Raw genomic sequence first — 25,207 nt, forward strand, 5'->3', positions numbered from 1 at the left:
AGTTTCATCTCCTGTCTTCTCAGGTGCCATAAGCATCTTTCACCATAAGCTACTGGGAGTGTACTTAATTGGGCTGCATTTCCTCAGGTCTCCTAGCCTTTGTGCAGCCCACTTAAGATGATTTTCCTTTTTAGGTCTGCCTTTTCTTTCCTTTTCTGAATGTTTCTTTCTAATTCAAGATTAGCTCAAATGTTACCTCTTTAAGGAAGGATTGGATGTCCTTCCTTTGAAACTCAATAGCCTACCTATTACAGCAGGGCTTTCATTATATTGGGACTTTTGGTATAGATTTCTGTACCCTTTACTGGTGGTCAGATTATGTCTTATTAACATCTGTATGTCCAGCGCAAGCACAGTACTTGACATACAGTGGCAACCCAGCAAATGTTTGTTGAATGAAATATGTAACCAAGCACTTAAGTATGAAATATATGCCAGGCTTCAAACTGTTTTTTAAAAATCCTCCAGTTTTATAATCTTACCAGTCCAATCAGTATGAATCATAGAATCAAGGAAATCAGTAAAATCAACTTTTCTTATCATAGGCCTGCTCTCAGTTGTGACTGCCCATAGGATCAGGACAGGGCAACCTCCTCAGTGCAAGCTAGGCAAATCGTCAAGAGGCCACACCACTGGAGAGAGTTTCTGAAGGCTCACGATGGTACTGCTTTTCTTTTTGTTTCTGCGAACAGTTTAAATAGTGAACCTTGTTGGTACCCAGGCATTTGCTTGATTACTGCATGGAGTATTACCCTGCTTCTATTCAAAGGTTGGGGTAGGGGGGAGTGTCAGCCCTCAGGTTATGGAGGGGGCCTGGGTTTGAAATGTAGCATTTGCCTTAGCTCAGCCCTGCTTATGGAGCTCTCCCATCCGTATGACAGTCCTCTTCTCCCCTACAGTAATCCTGTGAGGGAATAGCCTCTGGGTTTGTCCCAGTCTATTCTTTACTCCAGGAGACAGAAGGCTAAGCTCCTTTATCATTCTGTCCTTGCTAGATCTATTTAGTGCTAGAATAGGCACAGATGCAGTTTTCTGTAGCTGGTTAGCAAGTTATTTATGATCACTCAGGCCACTGGCAGGAACATAGTCAGTTTGCCAAATCTCAAATCCTTTCATTGGGACAGGGATGACTTGTACAAGTCAAACCAAAATATAATGTAAACTTTTTATAATTGACGTGTTCCCATAATTTGCACCTTTTCAGGTTTCACTAAAATTCCTGTGTTCTTATGACTTTCTGAGTTCTGATTGAATTTCCAGTAATGTTCTCTTTCTCAGAAATGCTTAGTTTATCTGTTGACCTTTTGCTGTGGGTCTACCTATGGAAGGCAGAAGTCCCTACTTAAAAAAACAAGTAAAAATTGCTTAGCATCTTTCTTGAGTGGTTTTAGACTCATTATAGTAAGTCTTTGAAGTTCCTGTAGAAATTGTTATTAAATGCTTTGTGGAGAAGTATGGAAGAAGTATGGTAATCAGTACAATAATCTGTTTCTTGGAAAGCTCTGATCTCTTGGGGATAGAGTCTTTCATGATTCTTACAAGGTCCAGCAATCTTTTAAAAATTGTTGCTGGTGCTGCTGAAGTATAACAAACATTGTACTGGAGTGTACTGGTTTCCTGCTACTGGCAACATTTCCTCCTACTCTTTTCCTCTAGAAAAGACTAATAGAATTTTGTATGTCAGTGGAACTACGCCCAATGAGGTGATCTTTTCTGGAAACTTACATGGTTCTCATAAATCAGTTGGATCACCTATAATATAATAAAGGAGGACCAGGAGAATATGAAGATATATGTTATTCCAGGGAAAAATATCTTAAAGTCAGGAACTCTTGAGACCTAGGCTTTGATCTATAACTTAGCTTTCATAGATGAAGGTTAATATTTGATAGTCTTACATTGCTTTTAGTCAAAGAGATAGGCACTGTTGAATTCTGGTACTATGATAACTACATCTCTATTTTGTAAGTTCTTGAAATGTTATGTTTTGTGTGTTCTAGTATTAATTCAAGTGTGGTCCATGGACTGACAGCACAGTATCATCTGAGAGCTTGTTAGAAAAGCAAATTCTCCAGTCCTGTGTGGTGGGGCTCCAGGAGTCTCTTTTAGCATGCTCTCCTAGTGATTCTCAATGCATATTGAAGTTGGGGAGGCAGTGTTCTAGAGCATCATATCCTAAAGTGTGCTTTCTTAGTTTTTTAGTAAGTGCCACACCAAAAATTCTTCCAGTCATGGTCAAATGAATTTAGAAAATGCTGGGCTAAACAAAGTTAAGCTTTTGGGTTTTATTTTTTCATCTGGGGGGGTTACCAGATTTTACAGACCTTCTAATATGTTACTCTACCACTCAAAATTATCTGTTGGACTCTCAACACATTTAAAGTAGAATCCGAAGTCCTTATCAGGCCCTGCATGATCTGGCTGTTGACTCTCTGATCTCATTCCCTATCTTTCTTGCTCTTGCTTACTATACTTCACATACACTGATCTTTTAGCCAAGCACACTCTTGCTTTAAAGCCTTTGCCCTTGTCATACCCACTGCAGGAAAATCTCAAGTCTCTGCTTACATGTTTCTTCTTTAAAGGGACTCTGCCAGGTCATCCTATATAAAATTGCAGCTCCTGCTCTTCACCCCAATCCTTTATACTAATCTGTTTTTCATCACAGCCCTCACTACTGTCTGACATTTACAGTATTGTTTGTTGATTGGTTTACTGTTTGTCTCCCCCCATGAGAATGTAAGCTTCATGGAGAGTTTATTCTTTGGAGCTCCTTAGTACCTGGACTAGTGCCCAGCTCATAGTAGGTTACTTAATAGGTATTTATTGAATTAATGAATAAATGAGTGGAAAGAAGAAATTGTAGACTAGAAAGTAACAGTAGTAGGACAAAGTGTGGCTCCCCAGGAAAAGTGCATGAACCTCCCAAAAAGCAGAGGACACTTGCAGGGCTTGGTCCTCCAGGGTCTTAGAGTCATACACTATTATAATTGATCCCAAATCATTGATTATTACCATGAAGACCACGGAGACATGGGGAAATGAACTTCATGTATTTTTGTCTATAATCATGGAACAGTAATGACCATTTCATACAGAATGGACTCCTGGTTAGCTCTCCAGTGAAGTATTTTCCTTAGTTCTTTTCCCTGTCAATTATCTATCCCTAGGAAATCATTCACTTTCATGGCTTCAGCCATTATTAATAGGCACTGGCCAAATTTCTGTGTTTAGTACTCAACCCACTCTCCTGTATTTCTACTGCCTGGGTGGCTCAGTGGGTTGAGCCGGTGCCTCTGGCTCAGGTCGTGACCTTGGGGTCCTGGGATCAAGTCCCACATCGGGCTCTCTGCTCAACAGGGAGCCTGCTTCCCTCTCTCTCTCTCTGCCTGCCTCTCCATCTACTTGTGATTTCTCTCTGTCAAATAAATAAAATCTTAAAAAAAAAATCATCTACTGCCAAATAGACATGTCTACTTGTATGTTGAATTTGCACCTTCAGATTCAAGATAGAGCTAAAAGCATCATTTTCTTCCCTAAGTCATATTCCTCTCTAATTTTTTTTCTTTTGGTAATGGCAGCAATATCCTTACAGTCTTTGAGGCTGAAAACCATTGGAGTACTCCAGAAGTCTCTGGACTTCACCTTTTCTCATTGAAACAGTTGCTCCATCTTCTATAATACTCCCAATGTTTCTTACTTCTGTATTTGTTTCCTTTATGGGGGGAGGGTTTGTTTCTGCCCCAATACTGGACTATATGAACTATGCCCCCAAATGTGCTCTTAATCCATCTTAAACAGATTCCTCAGTCTGACTCTTAAGATACTGCCCAGTATGGCCATGAATTTTCCAGACCTTTTTATGTCCACTGCTTCTTCACATCATTTCTCTGATCTAGCCGAACTGGACAACTTGTTCTTTTCCCTACTCTTTCTGAGACCTTTTGTTCCAGGGAGCTCATTCTCCTCCCTCTGACAAGAAAGCTTTTCTTATTGTCCATGGTTTATTAGTATCCTGTCCATTCTTTAACACCCACATCAAATATCCTCTCCTTCAAGGTGGCTTTCCGATACCTTGAGAAAAATGTGTTTCCTTTTCTTTTTTCAGTATCACTTATGATTGGCATATCTTAGCTCATTTAATAATAATTTGTATCATTATTTTGCTGTTACCACTGTACTGCAGGCAGAGACTTTGTCTTACACATCTCTGAATCTCCACAGTAGGTATCTAATATATATGTATTGACTTGAAATGAAATACCATGACCCAAACTGTATTTTGTAATAGCAGTGCAGTCATATCATGGACTAATAATGTTCTTTGGATGGGGAACTCATTGCGTGGGGTCATATTCCCATTCAGGCCTCTTGGGAGTGGTATGGCCAATGTTATTAATCATTTGACACAGAAAAGGTGCAGAAAGTTTAAGTGATTGCCAGTGTCACACAATAGAGGACCCAGGACTCTCAAGTCCCAGTCTGCAGGTGTGATTCAGGCTTCTGTTAATAACTCCTTCTCTTCAGGAAAATAATAATTGCTATTCTTTAGTTGTTTTTGGCATCTGAATGGTTGGAGCAAGGGAAACTGAAAGGCTTAATCCATTTATCCTCAAGGGATAAATTCAGATTCAGATGCCCAGGTCTCAAAATGGCAGTTGCCTGTCTGCTTCTAAATCTGGTGTCTGGGGAGCAATCCAAAGAGAGTCTGCCTCCATTCCATCCACCCAGCGCTCACCCTCCCACAAATCCTACAGTTCATTTGAACTGATAGAACTCCTGCTAATTGCCTCTTATTGGCCTGTTATAAGATGAAGCATGGGGAAGAGACAAAGCCTCCCTATTCACATTCTCAGTGGGCAGCAGGGGTCTCTGCAAAAATAGAGAAACTGGGGCCCAGTCTATTCATTTTTGAAAGTCAGGACAAGATCTTCCACCATTCAGAATCCCACATTATAATCACAACACGGCATCCTGGGATGCTATTTTCTCAAATGGTCTGCTAGAAATCTAGAGCCTGTATAATATTAGAGTCTGTTTAATAAATCAGCACTACATTGACTTTTTTTTTCCTCCAGAGTGATACGCACTTTACATTTTAATTTCACTATTTTTTTTTTCCCATTTGGAGGTGAGAAAGAGAGAGAGAAGGGGTAGTGCTTTTCATGAAAACATCAGTTCTTGTACTTATGTTTTAAGAAAGCAAAGTGAAGGCAAGAACTGCAGCCTGATAACTGAACACTCTGTTTAGAATTCCCTCCTCTCCATTGGACCTTAGCTAGGTTTCAATAATTATTGCTCAGGCACATAGTCTTGGAGCTTTGCTTTCTCTCAGACTTGTACACAGTTCTAGGAAGGGTTGTTGCCAAAGCCATCATGTGATTTATTGACCCTCCACTGGGACAAGGGGGAACAGATATAACTTTGTGATTTTATTATAAGGAGGCTGGGTTAATATTTCTAGGTGAAACAAGCTACTATACCAAGTTCAAACATCTGAAGAGGGAGGTTAAGAAACCCTGAGTGTGGGGTGTAAGGATTATTCTGTCCTGGGGCTGTACAGACGTCGTCTGAGGCAGGGAGCAGGAGAAGAAAGGACACATTGTGACCCATTTCCAACACCTCCTGTGTGTAGAGGCGGAAGTTCCTTGCCTGCAGAGGGACACGCGCGGAGGAAAAATAGGAGAGTTACAACATGGCACTTACATAAACAACACCAAACTGGCATAAAACATCTAACAAAATTACACGACTTCAAGCTTGGAATTTTTATACAACATAAATATTAGGGTTCAGCCCATTTAATAATGCTATATAAAATCAAGATTTAAGGCAGTAATGTTCCACATAAACTCTGAAAACAACATTTATGCTTCTTATAAAAGCAGAAAATGATTGCATTCTGTGGGTTTTTCAAAATGATGAATATAATTACATGAAGCAACAAAAATGGATTGAATTAAAAATCTACTAGTTTCAATTTAAGTTGGTTAAAGGGGAAAAATGTAGTTTCTGGCCAAGGGTTGAAAAAATTTTACAAGTATCCAAAAAAAAAAAAAAAAAAGTTGTATGCACTCTTAGGCAGTTAGGCAGCCCTCTCCCAACATGTGTATGTAGCCCAAGAGTCACCAATGAAATATGAGCTGCTTCAAACCTGCTAAGCTCAAGAAACCCTTTAATAGTATCTACTGTCACAAGTAGAGCTGGTGTGTTTTTTTCTCCTCCTGAGTACATGGCCACCCCTGGAATAATCCAGTTTCTCCCCTAGTGCCTTTATGGCATCTTGTGCAATTTATTCTTCATAATTGTTGGCTGTTTTGGACTAACCTTGCAGTACTGACTTAAAATCTGAGCAGTACCCCAATGGAAGAACACTCTTAGAGTCTCTAATCTATGTCCCTATGACCATAGGTCAGGGGCCAATTCTGGGTTGTTGCTCTGTTATTTAAGAGAGCCAGTTACTCCTGTGATGGGTTTCCTGTTTATAGGCTAAACTTGGTTGATTTTGTGTGTTGTGTATGTGTGTGTATGTGTGGGTGTGCTGGGTATGGGGAAATGGTGAACCTAGGCCAAAAAGAAAAAAAAAAAACAAAAAACGAGAAATGAATTCAGCCTAATGCTACATCATGTTAACTTACTAGACAGAGCCTAATAAACTTTTACTGTTCTCTTCTGTGCCAACAGTTTTTCCTGAAGTTGCTTATTAGTGGAGGTTAGATTTGCACCTTTCGATTTAGATAAGATGATAATTTCTCTATTTGTGACAGCAAATTCTCTATTTCTCTATATGTGAAATTCCCTATTTGTGAAAATTTCTTTATTTGTGAAAAGATGGCCATGGCATAACCTTGCCACTGCTGTAAGTTATACTACCACCAATCTGCTGTTCTTAGATAAATAATTTGTATATCTAAGTGTATACTTATTTATTTATTCTCCTTGACTTGTGCTATCCCGAAACGGAGACTTGGTGTCTTTTCAAGGTGGGCTAGTGAATTATTTTTCCTTCCTTGACCAGACCACAATAAAGCCGGGTCCAGGAGCTGTGGAAGAGGTCAACATGCAGGAGATAGAGAAAAGGAGCAGAAGTGGAGTCTGTGTCCACTTGTAGGTGTCAAATTCAAAGTGTGTAGCATGTGCAAAGTGGTATTTAAGTCACTGAAAATGAACTCATATATATTTTTTAAACTTCTGAAGTTTTATACACAATGCAGTTTCCATTAGCCATAAAAGAAGATAAAAATGGTAAAGACTAGTACCTGGTGTAAAGGTGTATTGATCTGCTTAAGGAGGGCTTTCACTGCCATCTGGAGCTCGTAGAAGAACAATTGCATGGGGCAGTCAGAAGTATGATCCACACTTTCCATAGATTCAGAGCCAGAAAGCTTTTGGATCCATTCCCACTCCTCTCTGTATGTTGAGTCAAGTTAAAATTAGAAATTTAACAAAAGTTCAGAACACAGCTCAGAACATTTTTACTGTATATGTCCAGAACCTGGATAACCAATTTTTGGTGGTTAAAACTCAATACTATTCATGAAATTTGAACTTTTTGCCACCCAAATGGAATTTAAAAAGAGCTTTTGCTAATTTAAGCTTAGTTAACCTATCAAACCGTATACACCTCAGAACAGCAGGTCTAATTTCTATCAGTCAGTTTCTGAGATTGGAGCTTTGAAATATTTGGTAATAATTTCCTGACTGTCTTCATTTCTCTTTCCCTGAAGATCCTCTGTAAGTTCTGAGGCCCTACATTTTACCACAGGGGCATCTGCTGGTTAATTCAGCAGTTGGGTAACCACAGGACTCTGGTCCAACTCAGGCAACAAACCACATGGCACATTTCAACCCTGGCCTGTTGTAATCGTGGGGACTATTTTGGTTTCTTACCCCTTCCAAGAGCTTGAGGAGAATCACAAACAGGAACACCAGACAATTCCAATAAAAGGAACCAGGGGACACACATCACTGCTTCCATCCTCCTTTCAAACCAGTCATCTGTGTCTTTATCCTGCGTGCTCTGTAATCCTTCCTAATGAACTTTTCCAAATGTCATGCAGAAGGGAGGGGAAAAGAATGATGGTGGGAGAAAACACATCTGGTTTGTCCCCCAAAGGCTGTTCTTCAAAAGGAGCTTAGAAAGATCAAGGTAAATGCTTCCTGGGAACACTGTTTCCACAGGTATGCTAGCTAGCACAAGTCTCTAAACACGTTCATTTGGCCCAGTTTCTCCTCTTTCTAACTGTACAGGGAGCAGCAATATGCTCTTAGGAGCAGGCTAGAGAGGGAAGGGAAGCCCTCCTCTTGGGGCACAGAAAGAGAGGAGGTGCTAACATATGTTTCCACCTGTGTGAAAACATTCTGAGGGCTCTCTCCAGTGGGCTCTACCAGCCTGGGCTCCAGTCTTTGTGTCAGAAAATGAAGTTAATTATGACATGAGCTTTTCATCAGAAAACAATCTCTTTTAACAAACTATCCTCTTTAAAAAGTTTCTGTGTTCAGGGTATCTGTTTCCTTTTAATTCTTACACTTGAAAATACTATGGAGAATCTACCCTATTGTCCCAATAAGAGAAACAAAATAAAAATTAAATCCTACTTCAATCTGGGCATCCTGTTGGCTTCACAAATTGAAATCCTGGAGGACCTGCTTAGGAGTTGTTTCTTTTCTCCCATCACTGATATTGAACTGAATGAGGGTGTTCTGACTAGCATAAGCATTCACAAAACCTAAAGGAGCACACTGCTAAAATAGCATCTATAATCGAGTTAGAGAATAAATTACAAGTAGAATACCATGAACCATCTACCACTAACTAAGCAGGTTAGTCTATAAGGATGAGGATGAGATGGAACTGGCAAGAGTGAAGGCTACTGGAATCTTCTGTAAAAATGAAACTTGGATCCTTGTCAAGGGGAAATTAGTTGGTATAACCACTAAAAGATAGAGTCTAAACCTTTAAGACACAAATCTAGAAAATGGATGAAAGTAACCATTGCTGAGTCAACCCACAAGTGAGCCATGTAACTAACCTCTTGGGAAGGATTGATAAGATAACCAAAGTTGATGTAGAAGTGACCACCAGATGGCAGACTTAAGGTCTGGGTGTAGTTGAATAGGTGAAAGATGAGAATATGGCAGCTAGTGAGTTCTTTGAAGAGCCCATCATCATTTCCTTTGTTGTCATCAAATAGTATTTAATAAACAATACATACAGTTAATAAGCTACTGTCATTTTATGGATCAAATTTTAAGTGACTGAATTAGAATGCCTTTTGGTTAAGCACATCCATAGCTGTTAACTAGAATCTGCACATCTAATTTGTACTGTGAAGCCTGATGAAGGCTCAAGAGTTCTTATCTATTCTGTCCTTTTTTTCAGGTTGAGCACAATTCAGTTCATTATAGTAGATTTTCAGAGGCCTGCTGGAGGGCTAGTTGTAAATCTGAGCCAGATTACCAAGATTGGGCAGCTTTCCCAAAGCTAACAGGGTAATTCACCATAATGCCAAACCGTGGAGCAGTTTCCAGAAGCACAGGCCTTGTTACTTTTTTTCTTCTTTAGAGAACCATAAAGAGTACAGGAAACATACAGTCCTAAGGCCAGAGAGTTAGGGGTGGGGACACTGAGCACAGGAGGATTCTTTAAGGGGAAATTGCTCTACCAGAGCCCATTTCCACAAGTGATACTAAAAAAAAAAAAAAAAGACTAAGTTGTGAAGAAAAGATACCAGAAATAGAATGTTAAAAGAAAAGGGCATTTATTCATTAACCAGTTGAGTATTGGTGGTTGCCCGATGAATACCATAGAGAGGCAGTGTAAGGAGTGTGCATCTCCTTCATGGGTTCACTCCTTCCACCAACCATCACCACAAACCCTCCTTATCCTAATGCTAAAATGCAGCTAAGCCTCTGCCCCGGTGTACTGCCACCTGGGGACATCTCATCACAGAAACTAAGTATCAGTTTGCTTCTGATTCATCAAACCCATCACTTGAGCCATCGTTTCATCACAAGGAAATCTGGATTCCTCACAACTTACTTGGAAATGTTATTGTTTTCACGGATCTTCACGTGGCAGAGAATGTTGGGCAACTTTTGGGTAACCAGAACTTTGATCTGATCCACAGAGCTACACAGCTTTAGGTAACCCAGATATAATCCAGGAGAGAGACGCTGATGACTCCTTTTGTGATAAGAGAGAATATCCTGTAGGGTAAAGAACAAAACAACACATAGAACACCTTGAAAAGGTAATCTCAAAACTTTTTCCTTTCTTAGGTACACAATGTCATAAATGAAAGGAGCTCTAGCTAAGCAATTAGGTAAGAAGCCTTATATACCACCATGAATGTTAAGGACATGTTGGTGGTACAGGCAAGCTTATCTTCAGGAGAATTATCCTCCAAGTCAAGTAATTAGTCATTAATATAGCCTGGATGCCTCCTATTTCCCTCAGAGCCAGGATAATTGTATGGATTGTGACTGGGAATGGGAAACTAAAAAACTAGAATTCATAATTTCTGTCCTTGGAGGGCTAATTGTTTAGCTGGGGGAAACAGAAATTTGCAAGTGTCAAAGCTGACAAAGCAGTACAGGAAGCCTCATTATTTCCGAATAATTGGTATCTAGGAAGAGTCTTATTACTGAATGACATAGTTTAAAATTGGATCAAAATTTTATGGTAATTAGAAAATGACTTGGTTGATTCTTTATCTTGAAAAATGAAACAAAAGTAATAGCAACAGGTTTGTTTATCTTACATTATTAACACTTAATTCTGAGGATGAAGAAAGAATCAAGTATTGATTCCTTTTTTTGGGGGGGGGGCTTAGTGTTTTAGGCTAAATTGTCTGATAGCTGAAATGCTATTCCTTATGTTTAACTTATACAACATGATCATTAAGAGGATATTTTCGCAAGAGTATTTGAAGTCTTCATATCTTTTCCCTGGCTTTTAAAAAATGTTGATATTCAGGTCATTCTCCTAGGATTCTTGTTCATTTTGTGTTCTTCAGTTGTTAACTGGCCTGCCACTGCTAGATTCTCAATTGTCAGTAGCTTTGCCTGTGATTCGATCAGGTCTCCACATCATCATCATCAGCTTTAAGAAATTCTGTATCTTTTACAAGATTTTAAAATTTGTCTTGTAATAGATTTGCCTGGAATTTGCATTGTATTTTCACATCATAATATTCCCCAGGCAGCAGAGACTGAGTGAAGCTGTAGGTGCAAGAGCAAGTGCCAGCCTAGTTGAGCGCGGAGGGATGTTTGAGTGGGGTCGTGTTTTATGTGTGGTCAGCTCTCCGGTCAACTATTTTTGTGGTGACTTCTGCTTCCCTGTACAACTGCAGGAACTCAGATAGTGAGTAAGTAGAAATATGTATCAGTAGTTAAGACCTTTTCAACCTTTGGGCAGTGGGGGAATTGAAACAGAAGTGATGAGTAAGGTAAGCATTCGTATAGGCCAGAATGTAGCCTGGTTTTCTGAGGGAGTGAAAAGAAGGAAATGCAGGGAAAATTAAAAAGAAGAGAAAATCAAACATTTAAACTTGTACAGAATTCTGTATGGAACAGAGAGATATGAAGCCTTCCTTGACCTGTATACTCTGAAGGAGTGATCCCTCCTTTGTGGAATTCATCATCTGCAACATCTACCATATGCTATTGTGTATCATCTCCTCTGTCCTATCCTTTATCAAACATACTGAGTTCCAGGCACTACAGGAGACACTGAGGTTTCAAGTGAACATTATGTGATCCCTACTTTTGAGAAGGTTGAAAAAGACAGATGAGTAAACAAATGACCACAATATTCTGAAATCGGTCTTTTAATAGAGGCAATGGAGGCATACAGAGGAAGGAATACATACTATTTTTCCTCTTTTGTGTTCTTTTCTTGAACCAGGCTATGAAATTAATGGCAGTACTATGTTTTCTATTGCTTTGTGTCCTTAGTACCCAGTGCTATTTCTGTATATAGTAGATACACAACATGTGAAAGTCAGGACAGGTCCCTAAGCCAGAACTGAGGAGAACAGCAGAAGAGGGACAAAATAAGCACGGTCACAGTTGGGAGGAAGGCATAACTAGCAGGTACAGAAAATCAAAGACTAAATAACTTTTGTGATATTTGGAAAAAAAAGATTAGAAAAATTGGATTTTGTGTTCAAGAAGGAAGGAATTTTTATTAATGTCAGGAGATGGATAAGGCAGAACTTTCTGATGTCTCCTATCTTACCTCTTTACAAAAGATCACAGGAGTGAATTGGAGAAAGTTCAGTCAAAGTGAAATTTTGAGAAATGAACAGGTAATAAGAGAAACAAATGAGAGAAGGGGAAATGGAAGTATTCAGATCAGCAGAACTGGATAATATGCACCCTAGAGATACTTGCTGTACAAGCAGATGTGGCCACAAACCCACAGGTCATTATTTTTGAGAAGTGATGGGGAACTGGAAAAGTCCCTAGAGACTAGAAAAGGGCAAATATACCTATCTTTAAACAGGAAGGAGAGACACACAGATGACCCTGGTAATTAAAGACCACCAACTTATTGATCTTTGAATAAAATGAGAATGAACCATCAAATAATCAATTTTCAGTTACCCAGGAATCCTGAGACACTTTTAAATAGGAGTCATCATGGTTTTGTGAAGGGCAAATCATACAGACAATGTTAATTTCCAGTAACAAAAGAGCAGAATCCATAGACCAGGGAGAAGTCTCCAGTGTGATCTGTTTCACTAGATAATCTGGCAAAAGTAGAATCTTGACCACATTACTTTAATAAGCTGACTATCTGGGTTGAAGATTTGTGGATGATGGAGGTGGTGTGGGAACAGTAGACATGTTGAGTGATGGCCCTATTGGGACTTGTCCTGAGGGCCTGTCTCTTTAGCTTACTGAGGGCCTGTCTCTTTAGCTTATTTATTGATGTTTCAGACAAAGAAATGAAGAATGTGTGTATCAAAATGGTGGGTCCCAAATTTGTTGTGGTTTTGATTTTCTAGAAAATAGTAACAAAGCTCTGAATGATCCTATGCACTGGAAAAATAAGCTATCATAATTAGAGTTAAAACTTAATAAGAAAATGTCTTTGTAAAGACCCAAACCCAGGAAAACAAATACAGGATGGATATAAGAGAAAAACATGTGGGGATTAGAACTAACCACAAATAGAATGAGAGTTAGGAAGACACTGTGGTTCGTAAAAACCAACACCATTCTTAAATGGAGTAATTTACTCTTTTGTTCACTTTTTTAAAAGGACTGACTGAACTGACTGAGCATCTGCCTGTGTTTTCCTGCCTTTCATAGTCATTTATCCTTCATTAGTCAGATTGTTTTTAGAGCCTGAGAAATGTATAGGAAGAGAAAGAAACTGTCCCATTCATATAATCTTAGGTACACTAGGAAGGACTTCTAAACCAAATCCAAAGCCTTAGGGCCCATATATTGCCTGATTTGACTTCTAACCTGTTTTTCTAGCCGTTAGTTTCATTACGGTCCAGTTGTGTCTCTTATCTCCAGCCAAAATATATTGTTTTTTCCTTCCTCAGACATATCCCAATGTCTCTTCTTTCATTCTGTTGGTTCACGAATTCACTCACTCGACAACTTTTATTGGGCACCTACTGTGTATCAGGGTGTTGTGCTAGAATATTAATGACATCAGTGAGATGTGATCTTCCCTTTCATGGAACTCAGATTTCCATGTGTGAGAGAGACATGTAGCAAATTTTTCTAACTCAAGGTGATAAGGGTTGTATAATATCCATTGTGAGCCCAAGGGGGGGTTATATCTACTTTTCCATTTCCTTATGCCTCATTTCTCTACCATGCCCTCTATTTAATTATCTCTCTTTATTCTTCCTTCCTTCTCCCCTCCCTCATGTCCTTCCTTCTTTTCTCCCTCCCTTCTCTCCTCTTTCCTTCCTATCCTCTCTTTTTCTCTTTTTTTCCTCCACCTGGTGAACTTAATTTACCTTTCATGGCTCAGCCAAATGTCACCTCTTCTACAACGCCTTCCCTGATATTTCCAGGGAGAATTAATAGCTGCTTTGTCTGTGCTCCCATAGTACACTGTTTGTACTGCTATCAGGCTCTGGTTTAATTCTGCCTTGTATTGCCTTGATTTGTTTACAAGTCTGTCTCCCTCCCTTGACTGAACTCCTTGAGAGCAGGGACCTTGACTTACTCATTTGTTTTTCCTATAGCACCTAGAAGGGTTCCTGGCACCTAGCTGGTGCTGAAAAAATGTTTATTAAATATGAAGTGAGAGGCCCAGAGGTAGTGGAATCTGGGGCTGGGCCTCTCGAAGAGAATATGCTATGTTGGTGTAGGGACCAGGAAGGATCTATCCAACCACCCTCCCTTGAGCAGGTATCCTAAGAGCTTGTTAGAAGAATGATAGATGCTTTTCTAGTAAGTACAGGGCTTTTGTTTCATTGCAGAGAGAATAGAAACTGAATTGTCCAGGGATAGCAAAGGTCATAAAATGGTGGCCTGGGTCTTTGTGGGCCCAAGATTATATGGACTGCAAAAAATTTTTTAAAAATTTTTAAAGATTTTATTTGATTGAGAGAGAGTGAGTGAGAGAGCATGAGAGGCAGGGGGAGGGGCAGAGGGAGAAGCAGACTCTCCACTGAGCAGGGAGCCTGACTCGGTCTCCATCCCAGGATGCTGGGATCATGACCTGGGCCAAAAGGCAGATGCTCAATGGACTGAACCACCCAGGTGCCCCAAGAATTTAAATTTTCTAAATTATTTTCTAACCTTTAACAATAAAGAGATTTAATTCAAAACTCTATAGATTTTCCAACTTCTCTTTAAAAACTGGAGAACATTTCAACATTGGGACCACGTTCTTCCACTGTAGTTAGATGAGGCTGAATGGGGTCTTTAGATGGGACAAGGGCCCTCCAGATTAATCTCTGTTGCTTCTGCTTATTTTCTTTCTCTTTTTTTTTGAGATGTAATTAACACACTATAACATTCACCCTTTTAAAGTGTGAGATTCTGTGTTTTTTTTCCTATGTTCACAAGCTTGTGTGACTATCAGCACTATCTAATTCCAGATCATTTTCATCACTCCACAAAGAAGCCTGGCATTCATTAGCTGTCATGCCCTAGTTCCTCCTCCATTTGCCCCTGGAACTACTCATCTACTTTCTGTCTCTGTGGATTTGCATGTTCTGGATGTTTCGTATAAAGGGAATTATAATATGTGGCATTTTGTGCCTGGCTTCTTTCACTTGGGGTAATGTCTTCAGCGTTCATATACTTTGCTGCATGGATCAGTGCTTCGCTCATTTTTATGGCTGAATAATATTCCATTTATGGATATACCACTTCGGTTTATCTATTCATTAGTTGTTGGGCATTTGGTTGTTCCCACTCTTTGCTACTTGAATAATTCTGCTATGAACATTCTAAACAGGTTTTTGTGTGAACCCAGTTGTTTCTCATATTCATGTCAACTGGCTTACTTTCATTCATCTTCTTGATTCCTGCAGTTTTTGATTCCCATGTTTTAGGGGCTGCATGGAGGTAGAAAGAGCAGGAATGTGTTGGAAAAAAGAAACAACAGAGAAGGGCAGAAAAAATAGTAGGTCTTGGGCATCACAGGTGTAAGGAGGCAAGGGTGACAAGGAATGCCTGAGGAGGAGGAGGAGGAGGCGGCAAACTTCACTAAGGCGGCAAATTTTTCTAAGATTATACCTATTTTCCAAGGATTCAAAGAAGGGGAGGGAGAGGGCATGTAAAGCAATTTGGCAGAATGGGAAGGGTACCTGACTAGGAGTCAGGAAATTTGGGTCCTAGTTTCTCCTATGCTGCTTTTTGGCTGATATGACCTTGAGGAGTTATTTCCCTCAAATCTGTAGCTTCATTTGTGAGTGGGACACACTCACAGATGTGAATAAAACTGCCCAATCTCACTGGGTTTTCACAAAGATCAAATGATATTATAGATGTGACAAAGTGTTTATAAACTTGAAAAGATAGTACTAATTTGAAAGATTAATCTTCAAGAAGAGTTCATCTGTGAAGTTTCCAGTTATTAAGGTGACCCAGGAGATCAATGTCTGAGTAACTCAGCACCTGAGAGGGGCCTCCCTATTGGAAATACTCTCATTGCCAATTAGTTTGCTCAGAGCGACTGTAATTTGTTCATAATAACTCTCTTTTTCCTAGACACGTGTGGAGAGGATTGCTTCCTTCATCCCTCCCCTCCCCGCCCCCTTCTGTCTGTCTTTTTTTTTTTTTTTTTTTTCTTTAAGGATTTCTTTCTTCTAGATAGGAGAAAGGCCTGCAGTGAAGATCTGGGACTTGAGAGGATCAGGAATTTGAGAGGGTTAGACCCTGGAGCTTCCTCGAGGCCCTACAGATTAGTAGATTAGTTATGGACCCAGATTTTGGGGTGCCTGGGTGGCTCAGCGGGTTAAAGCCTCTGCCTTCAGCCCAGGTCATGATCCCATGTCAAATAAATAAAGTCTTAAAAAAAAAAAAAAGAGTTGGATGGACCCAGATTTTGTTAGAGCCCTTACCTGTTTTGAAAACCCCATTGCAGATCATACAGTTTTTATGCAACTTTTCCTTAGTTCTTACAGAAAAGTAGACAGAGTGGTGTAATGCCCCAAGGGATGACTCAGCCAGTTCTAGGGTCTGTGGGAGGATATGGCCTAGATATGCTCTGAGGAGGGCCAAGCATTATTTGGATTTTTCTGAGTAGAGAAATAATAACAATCACTAACATTTATTTTAGTGCTCACTTTTGCTACTCTTCTAATGCTTTATGTATTAACTCATTTAATCTTCATTCAAACCCTGTGAAATAGTTTTTTGCAGAGGATGAAATATGAGAGATCAAAAATTAAGTCATATAACTAGACAAGGTGGTCATATAACTAGACAAGGTGCCCTAGTCATATAACTAGACAAGGTGGAGTCAGGAATCATACCCAGCCAGCCAGGTTCCAAAGTGGTGCCTTAGTATGTGTTGTGATATGGCCAGAAAAAGCCTAAGCCTCCCATCGGAAGGTCTGGTGGTCATCTCTCTACCAACCATAAAAGGAGACTGGTTTGTGACCCAGCCTGCTTTGGGCAAACACCAAAACTTGTGACTACTTCTGTGATGAGTTGGTGGGTCCAAATCTTGACTTAATTAGGCACGATTGGATACCAGCCCCAGTAGTTTTATTCCCCATTTCCTCTTCAGTGTAAGACCTGAATGGAAGGAGGGGAGAGAGAAGTAGGAGGAGAAGGAGAGTGGGGGTGGGTGGGTGGGAGTGACATCAAGCAGAAATGTACCAGTCAGAGGGGGTAAATTTTCCATTTGAATCTGTGTGGAAACCTGATCTTGCCTCTATTTTTGGTCTCCTTCTCTAACAACATTTCGCCAGATTGGAATCTTTCTGCACCTGTAACACATTTTTAATGTAATAAGTCTAAGAGAAACCAGGTATTATATCATGCTGGGGCCTGTGCTGTGTTTCTAGGAGCAAAGGTAGCCCAGACCCCAGTTTATCCCTATAGGGGATTAGTGTATTAGTCACCCTATAAAAGCTCACTTTATTATGATTTTTAAAATGTTTCTTTTAGCACTTGCTTATAAAGGGTGAAGAGGGGAGCCACGAATATGTCTGTGTTCCCTGCCCCCATCTCCTCCACACACATGTACACACATACACACACACACACCCTCTGTCAATTTCATATGAACCCAAATTCTGTAAAATCAAAGCCAGAGGTATTGGCTTTGACCAGTTAGCTTACCTTTGCTACACTGGACTCCATTCTGGTTTGAGCTAGTACAAGGAAAGTAAAGGTGAGATTACTGTATCAATCACTTCTCAGTGAGGAATGAAAAATAAGATAGTGGGGGGCTCCTTGGTGGCTCAGTGGGTTGAGCCTCTGCCTTCAGCTCAGGTCATGATCTCAGGGTCCTGGGATGGAGTCCTGCATCAGGCTCTCTGCTCAGCGGGGAGCCTGCTTCCCCTTCTCTCTCTGCCTGCCTCTCTGCCTACTTATGGTCTCTGTCAAGCAAATAAATAAAAACCTTAAAAAAAATAAGATAGTGGGCTGGTGGCTTAGCTTTTTAAGGTGATCATAAAGGGTTATACGTACCAAAGCTGGGGTTTATGTGGGACAGAGCCCTTTCTTTCACTTTACTCTGGGGTTGCTGTCTTGTACACATATGCCACCAGTTGCACAGGGCTCAATCAAGGGAGGTGTTTCTGCCAGCTTTACCACTTAACTGCAGAGTACTATAGAACTCATCCCCATGACTGGGTTTAAAAAAAGAAAAAGAAACAGTGTGATGCCCATGTTCACATAAGAACCCATGAGGGGTGTGTCGGTATGGAGAGAGCACTGGACTCAGGAGCAGATGTGTTTTGTATCCTGGTTTGGCCAGCCAGCCCGAGTCTTGATCTAAGCTGCCTGAATTTTGAATTTTGGTGGCTATTCCAGTCTCCGGTGAGTCTTTAATCCTTTATTTCATTTCTAGTCCCTCATGACTGCAGTCCTAACTCCTGCCCAGGAATGTGATGTCACGTGGCAGAAAGAAGCCTGATTCCAGTCAGAAGATCTGAGTTTAGGTTTCAGCCCTCCATTTTCTCACTGTATGCCCAGTGGCAAATGCAAGTTTTATGGGGACTGAAGTGAATACAATTTTTGGTGCCTCTTTCTTCTTCTTCTTCTTCTTCTTTTTTTTTTTTTTTTTTAAGATTTTATTTATTTATTTGTCAGAGAGAGTGAGCACAGGCAGAGGCAGAGGGAAAAGCAGGCTCCCTGCTGAGCAAGGAGCCCAATGTGGGACTCTATCCCAGGACCCTGGGATCATGACCCGAGCCGAAGGCAGCCGCCCAACCAACTGAGCCACCCAGGCGTCCCTTTTGGTGCCTTCTTTAAGGAGAAGAATATAAAATTGTTGGGATCTCTGCCAGGGCACTGGAAGGGGCTTGTACAGGCGAAGAGCTAAATTGTGCTGGATCTTCATTAGCTTCACTAACTCTGCCTCTCTCTGTATGGCCATATGTTGTATATAATTTCTTTGAGCCTCAGTCCTTTCATTCCTATAATGGACTTTATCATGCCTCTCTGAGCCAGCATTATATGGAACAAATGAGTAAATAGGTGTTAAGAGTTTTTGTTCAGAGGGTTTTACACACACACACACACACACACACACACAGTCCAGGAATGTATTATTATTATTATAGTCCCTTCAGGTATTGGTTTAATGTTTTGATTATACTACCTATAGACCCCTACTCAAATATTTGTCTCAAAGTTTCTTGTTGGTTCTTCGGTCAGGGGTATTTTTGGAGTGCCCACCACTTGTATTGCTTGATGAATTCCAGAGCTGGAGAGTGATAAATAAAAAATAAGCTTCTGAATCTTTTCTGTGTGTGGAATACAAGCAGTGAAATACCTCTGGGCCCTCTCCACTTCATCACTGCATTTGTAAGTGGCTCTTGGTATATTTCACTGGAGTCTCAACAAGTGTATTTGGAACTTTAAATATGCAGTATTAGAAAACTCAAAAGTCTGCCTACCTGGATGGTGATCAGTAAAATGTCTAAGGCTGTTGGCTCCTCGGGTGTTGACAAAGACTTCCTCTGGCTTTGGAGCTTTGAGATCTGCATCCATTTGCCATTAAAAAATGAATAAAGCATCTCCACTTCCCTGATGGTGACTATGAGGATGTTTCCGTGCCGGTCTTTAATGGGCTCATAGTAAACTCTTCCCAAGTTGTGTGTTCCAAGTAAGTTCTAGAAACAAATAGATTTCTGGTAGCTGGGATGATACTGTGCAAACAAAGCAACATAACTGCAACAAAAGACACTGTATGATTAACTGATATTTCTGAAAAGTTTTTTTTATTTTTTTTAAAGCAAATTTAAACCTAGAGTATGTGCCACCACAGAAATGTACTTAACAGAAGCTCAAAGAAAATCTCTTCACCATAAGCCTGCAAAGATTATAGTAAGAGGCACAAAAATTATGTTTTTTTAAGCAAATTCAATATCTGTAAATATCTCTTACCCACATAGACACACCAGCCCATAGACCTCAGTTACCAGCACTTGAAGAGAATCCCAGATGTTTTAAAGAAAAATGCCTGATATTTCAAGTATGCCACTTGTGGAGTTTTCAAGAGATCTACAGTAAGCTGGTATGAAGTGGAGTTGTTTAAAATGAAGAAGTGAATTGACAATGTAGCACATTGTACAGGTCCCCAAATGACTGCACATTCCTTTCAAGATACTTTAATTGGGAGATTGGCCTGGTTTGACTTATCTGAATTTCAGGGGTTCTATTTATTTAAAATTACGGTAAAATTATTTGTATGCTAGGTCAGCTGAGGCAGACAATACTTTTAGTAAGGTAGGAGGAGAAAGATGCCACATCAAATGTGGAGGGGCCCACTTTTATTACTAAAATAAACAGAATTTTTCAAATATGCAGGGATTGAAGATTTCTAACCTAGAACACTGGATGAATAGGATAAAATACCCTTTTACTTTGAATATCTGTGATTTTTAAAAGATATAAACAAACCATCTCAGCACTCCCAGCAGCCATTTGTGAGCTCGGATAAATGTTGATGACCAGTTAGCAGGAGAGCGAAAGCTGAGCCAGAACTTGGAAAAGTGAAACGGATGACCTAAAAATGAATGAGCCAGCTGGTCCATATCTACAGCTATGAAAACATAGAAATGTTCTTCCAGGTAGAGACTGTCTTGTATCTTTTGTTTTTCCTCGTTAGAACTGGACGCCATAAGTAAGAAATTTCATTAATAATTTTAACATATAAACATTTGTGGGATCATTATTTTTTAAATTAACCTAATCATTCAGTCAGATTATTCCTTTTCAGTAAGTGACTTCTAAATCTAGAGAAGTTAATTGGGTAAGGCTTTTCATCCAGCCCTCTGTAGTAATACAGTTTTATATAAAGGCAGTTTGCTGCCAAGTAATACTGGTAAATAAACTGATAAGCTGGCTATCAAAAAAAAAAAAAAAAGAGGGCCTGATTTGTACTATAGGCCCATTTCTGTGGTGTAAATGCTCCCACTGACACTAGCCAATTTAAAGCTACCAAGCTACCAAAAGTTTGACAACAGGCTTTCAGAATTCCTGAATATTTAACAGTTGGCTCTCCTGAGCCAGTTCAACTTGGCTCTAGCAGCCACCAGCCAAAGCTGCTAAGCCTTTAGTTATACTGGTATTGAGTTTCAGGGCAGCTCCTGTTCATTAACTCTTAGCCTTCTGAAGAATTTTTTACCCTCTCTGGCCCTGAGTTTCACCATTTAAAAATAAGAGCCACTGGATGTGGTGAAAAAATAATGAATAATGTTTTTCTGAAAATAAATAAATTGGAAAAAAAATAAAATAAAATAAAATTAAGAGTCAGCCCTTATGCTAATTCCTACCTTACAGAGTGTTTGGGGGATTAAGTGAAACAATGCATGAGAAAGTATTCTGTAAACTCTCTCTCTAGCTTCATACAAGTATGGTATGGGTTTTCTTTATGCTCTGATTGGAATCCCATCCTGGCTTACACTTACTCTTTTTCAGGACTCTGCCTAGGTTTCATCCTTTCTGGGAGGACTTTCTCAGCTCTCTCAGAATTTACCATTCCTTCCTTTGTCCCCTATAGTTTCCTGTGGAAAGTTGTATCTTAGTGTGACTCTGGTTTTCCTGCAGATTGGTATACATGTCATGAGCTCATGGTTGTTTCATTTATGTGTCTCTGGGTTATTTGCACAGTGCCTGGCACATATTAATAGCTCATTTAGTCTTTTTTGACTGAATTAACATTTTTTCATTAGGACAGTAGAAAATATGATTTATTTTGGACTAAAGCTGGTGGGGAGACATTGAATGTGGTGGTCGTTGTGTTTAAGCAGAGTTCTCATCAGTGGTTCACCATCATCTTTGGATATGTTGACCAACAGTTTGAATAAGAAAGCACTAAAAGTCTTCCTGAAATTCTTTATTGACATCAAATTGGGTTGGAGAACTAGCTCTGGGGAGAGCCCAATTTCAGAGCAGAATATCTTTATGAAAATAAATTGCCACCATGTTCCAAGGGGGCAAATTTGGGATTCTTCAGGACCTAAAGGAAAACCACCTTAATATTTTTCATGCTATGCAACCAAGATTGGGAGAGCTGGGAACCCTGAGGATCCTACAAGTTAAAGAGGAATAAAAACCACCTGATGGCTCACAGGAATGCATCTAGGTTGTAATCAGAACAAATCACAGGACTATCAATAAGCCTTAGATAAGCACACTATTTAGAGACCTTTATTCAGCTTGGGGTGACATGGAAAGTTGGATATGAAGGCCTGAAAAGGAGAATAAAATTATGGGGAAACTTTTATCTCCCTTCTTGAAAAATGAAAAAGACATGGTATTTCTAAGTGTTACCTGGCTTTTAATCCTTAGTACTAATTCTAAAAGCTATGGAAGAGGAAAGTTTAATGTAACCCAATCTACAGTGTCAGATGATTACTGTATTTTGAGGGTATTTCGGATACCCCTCAATATACGAGCAATGTACACTTCTGCCTTTTGGGTACCCTGTCATTTTCCTAAGGGTGGGAAAAATAGTGTGGGGTCTTGGCCACTTACAGGTTTTCTCATCTTATTATTTTTTACTCCAAATGCTGGAAGATAATTGTCTTTCTTCCTGCTTAGGTCATATTAATCAATTCATAATTTACCTTTTTTCAATAAAATCTAATCTACTTCTCCTAAATCAGCTCCAAATGATACAGAATAGGCTACTTTTACTTTTTAAGCTATAATATGGATAATTTCTCCTATTTTAAATTTTTGTCTGCTTTTTGAAAGTGAATGCATAATAAGATGATGAAGTATTGGAAAAAAGGTAGATTTTAGAGTTATATAGATCTAGATTTGTAACCAGACTCTGATACTTCTTATTAGTGCAAGCTTGGGCAAGTTATATAACCTTTGTAGGCCTCAGTTTCATCATCTGTTAAGTGAGTATCAGTAATACTATTTTCTTATTAGGGTGTGGTGGAGGTTAAGTTAGATATAGTTGTAAAGCACTTATCACGGTGCCTGGCATCTATTCTGTGAAATGAAAGTTGTTGTTTTGTATTATTATTTATTATTATATATTAAAGAACCTCACTATAGAACAGAAATTGGATTAGAAGGCACCTGGTGCACAGTGGATGGTATGCACTGTGATGAAGGTGAAGTCAGTTTGTAGTAAAAACAGGAGGAGAAAGATGGTGACCATGAGGATAAAATGTCTGAGCCAGTCTTAAGAGAGCATGAGTCAGGGCATGACATGGTCAGAATCTTTTATTGGCTACCATGGCAGAAGTGTAAAGAAAGGATTGGAGATATACTGGAATATATAATTATTCCAGTATATATAATACTGGAAGCAAGAGTGTGACTTTGGAGGCTTTTGATGTAACTGGAGTAATTAGGCAGCGGTAGTGATGCTGGAAGGGGGGGGCAGTACAGTGATAGATAACCAGAGGTCGGTCCACGGGATTTATATATGACTGATGCCAATCAAACTATTTAAGAATGCATTTTTACTTTCCTCTTAATATCATAGAAAATGTCAATTACCAGAGAGATCGAAAATATTCAGTAGCAATCTCCCCAAATCCAGTTTTCTTCCTCTTGTGAAATATTTTGTATGCCTGTTATCCCTTCTCACTGCCTAAAAATCAAAGGCGGCTTCATTATTTTTATACATTTTTATCCTAAAGATCAGCAAAAGGTTTGGTCAATAGGCCCCACCAAAAAAGAAAAAAAAAAACGACAAAGACTTGTTATTTAAGCAAGCAAATAGAAATGTGAAGTAGAGAGGTAATGCATAGCAGTGCTCTGGCCTTCCATGGACACTGTAAAGGATAACTGGTTGCTGAATACTCAGGCACTGGTCACCGTGCAGGACTGGTGAGCTATCCAGGTAGTGACTATGGCATGAGGTACAGTTCTGAGATCTTTTTTTTTTTTTCTTTTAAATAAGATAGAGTACCCCTAGGTATACTCTCTGGTGTACAAGGATTGGATAAACATATTTACTTATTCAACCAATACTATTGAATTGGAGTGATGAAATACAAAGTGGGGTCAATGCCAGGAAGCTTTTCAGCTTGGTGGTGGGAAAAGAATTCCCACTCATTTTCTTTTAACAAACTATATAGTGAAGTTATCATCTGATACAGGATTGGAGAGAGTGGGGAAGGGATAGGGATGTAAGAGAATGGAGGAGGTTTTAAATACTTGCCTTATAGTTTGGGAAAGTGAAATTAGTGGAGAAATGGCATGTGATCACTAGGTAACTTATATGTGAGAATTATAGCCATGAACTACATGAACTAGCCATGACACAGCTCCCCTGCCTTTTTTTGTGTGTGTGACTTTTATGCGACAGTGTGCGAGTCCTCCAGTGTAGACATGTTGGATTCATCCAGGCTTAGATTTTTTCCAAGTAAATAATATGGCAGGGGAAGACAGTGGCCAGAAATTTAGAATATTTTCAAGGGAGTGATTAGGATGGGCCAAGGAATCTAAGCTGGGCAAAGAAGGAAATGAGGTCAGAAGGGAATTGGTAAGGTATGAAAAGTGGAGGGGTCAATATATTGGGGGGCCAGGAAAATCCAAGAGCTAATGCAATGAGAGTAGTTGAGTAGGGGCACACTGACCATCATGGCTGCTCTTTGGCTCTTCAGTATTTAGCTGCACTGGCTGTGACAGCCAGACCCTTCTCATGTTACTGATAGGAGATGAACGTGTTCTAGGAATAAAGAGTCCTATTTGAAATTCTAAGCTTGTTCAGTCTGTGACCCAAGCACGTCTAGGCTGTATGATGAGTTAATGAAGAGTCCACTAAGGTGTCTAAATCTCCCAAGAAAGAACTTAAGTAAGGTTTCAAAGAGCCTCCTGAGAATGAACTTTACCCGAAGGCAGGGGCAGTTTGAGGTACAGGGGCTTGTTACAACTCAAGCTGATCAGTGATGAAGGGGGTCTCCGAATTCAGTACAGTCATCACAGTCCAGCTGCAAGAGCTCTTCCTTGAGTTGAAGAACATTTTGTAGTTAAGAGTGAGCTGAAATACAGAGCATCGCTTCCTAAAATCTCTGAGGCCACTGAGCACACAGGCAGTAAGCTGTTGATGCAGTGGAGTATATAGCAC

General features: G+C 39.7%; 1 protein-coding gene across 1 annotated transcript in view; it reads right to left on the reverse strand.

Moving 5' to 3' along the window:
• Window positions 1–25,207, reverse strand: part of ANKFN1 (ankyrin repeat and fibronectin type III domain containing 1) — a 137,122-nt gene that overhangs the window by 26,330 nt on the left and 85,585 nt on the right. The window contains exons 11-14 of the mRNA XM_044248626.1: window positions 19,563–19,778; window positions 10,043–10,209; window positions 7,260–7,410; window positions 5,484–5,652 (exon numbers count right to left, since the gene is read on the reverse strand). Of these exons, the coding sequence (XP_044104561.1) occupies window positions 5,484–5,652; window positions 7,260–7,410; window positions 10,043–10,209; window positions 19,563–19,778 (703 nt within the window). The remainder of the gene's footprint in view (window positions 1–5,483; window positions 5,653–7,259; window positions 7,411–10,042; window positions 10,210–19,562; window positions 19,779–25,207) is intronic.

This window comes from Neovison vison, chromosome 5, assembly GCF_020171115.1.
Source record: "Neovison vison isolate M4711 chromosome 5, ASM_NN_V1, whole genome shotgun sequence".
Classification (NCBI taxonomy): Eukaryota; Metazoa; Chordata; class Mammalia; order Carnivora; family Mustelidae; genus Neogale; species Neogale vison.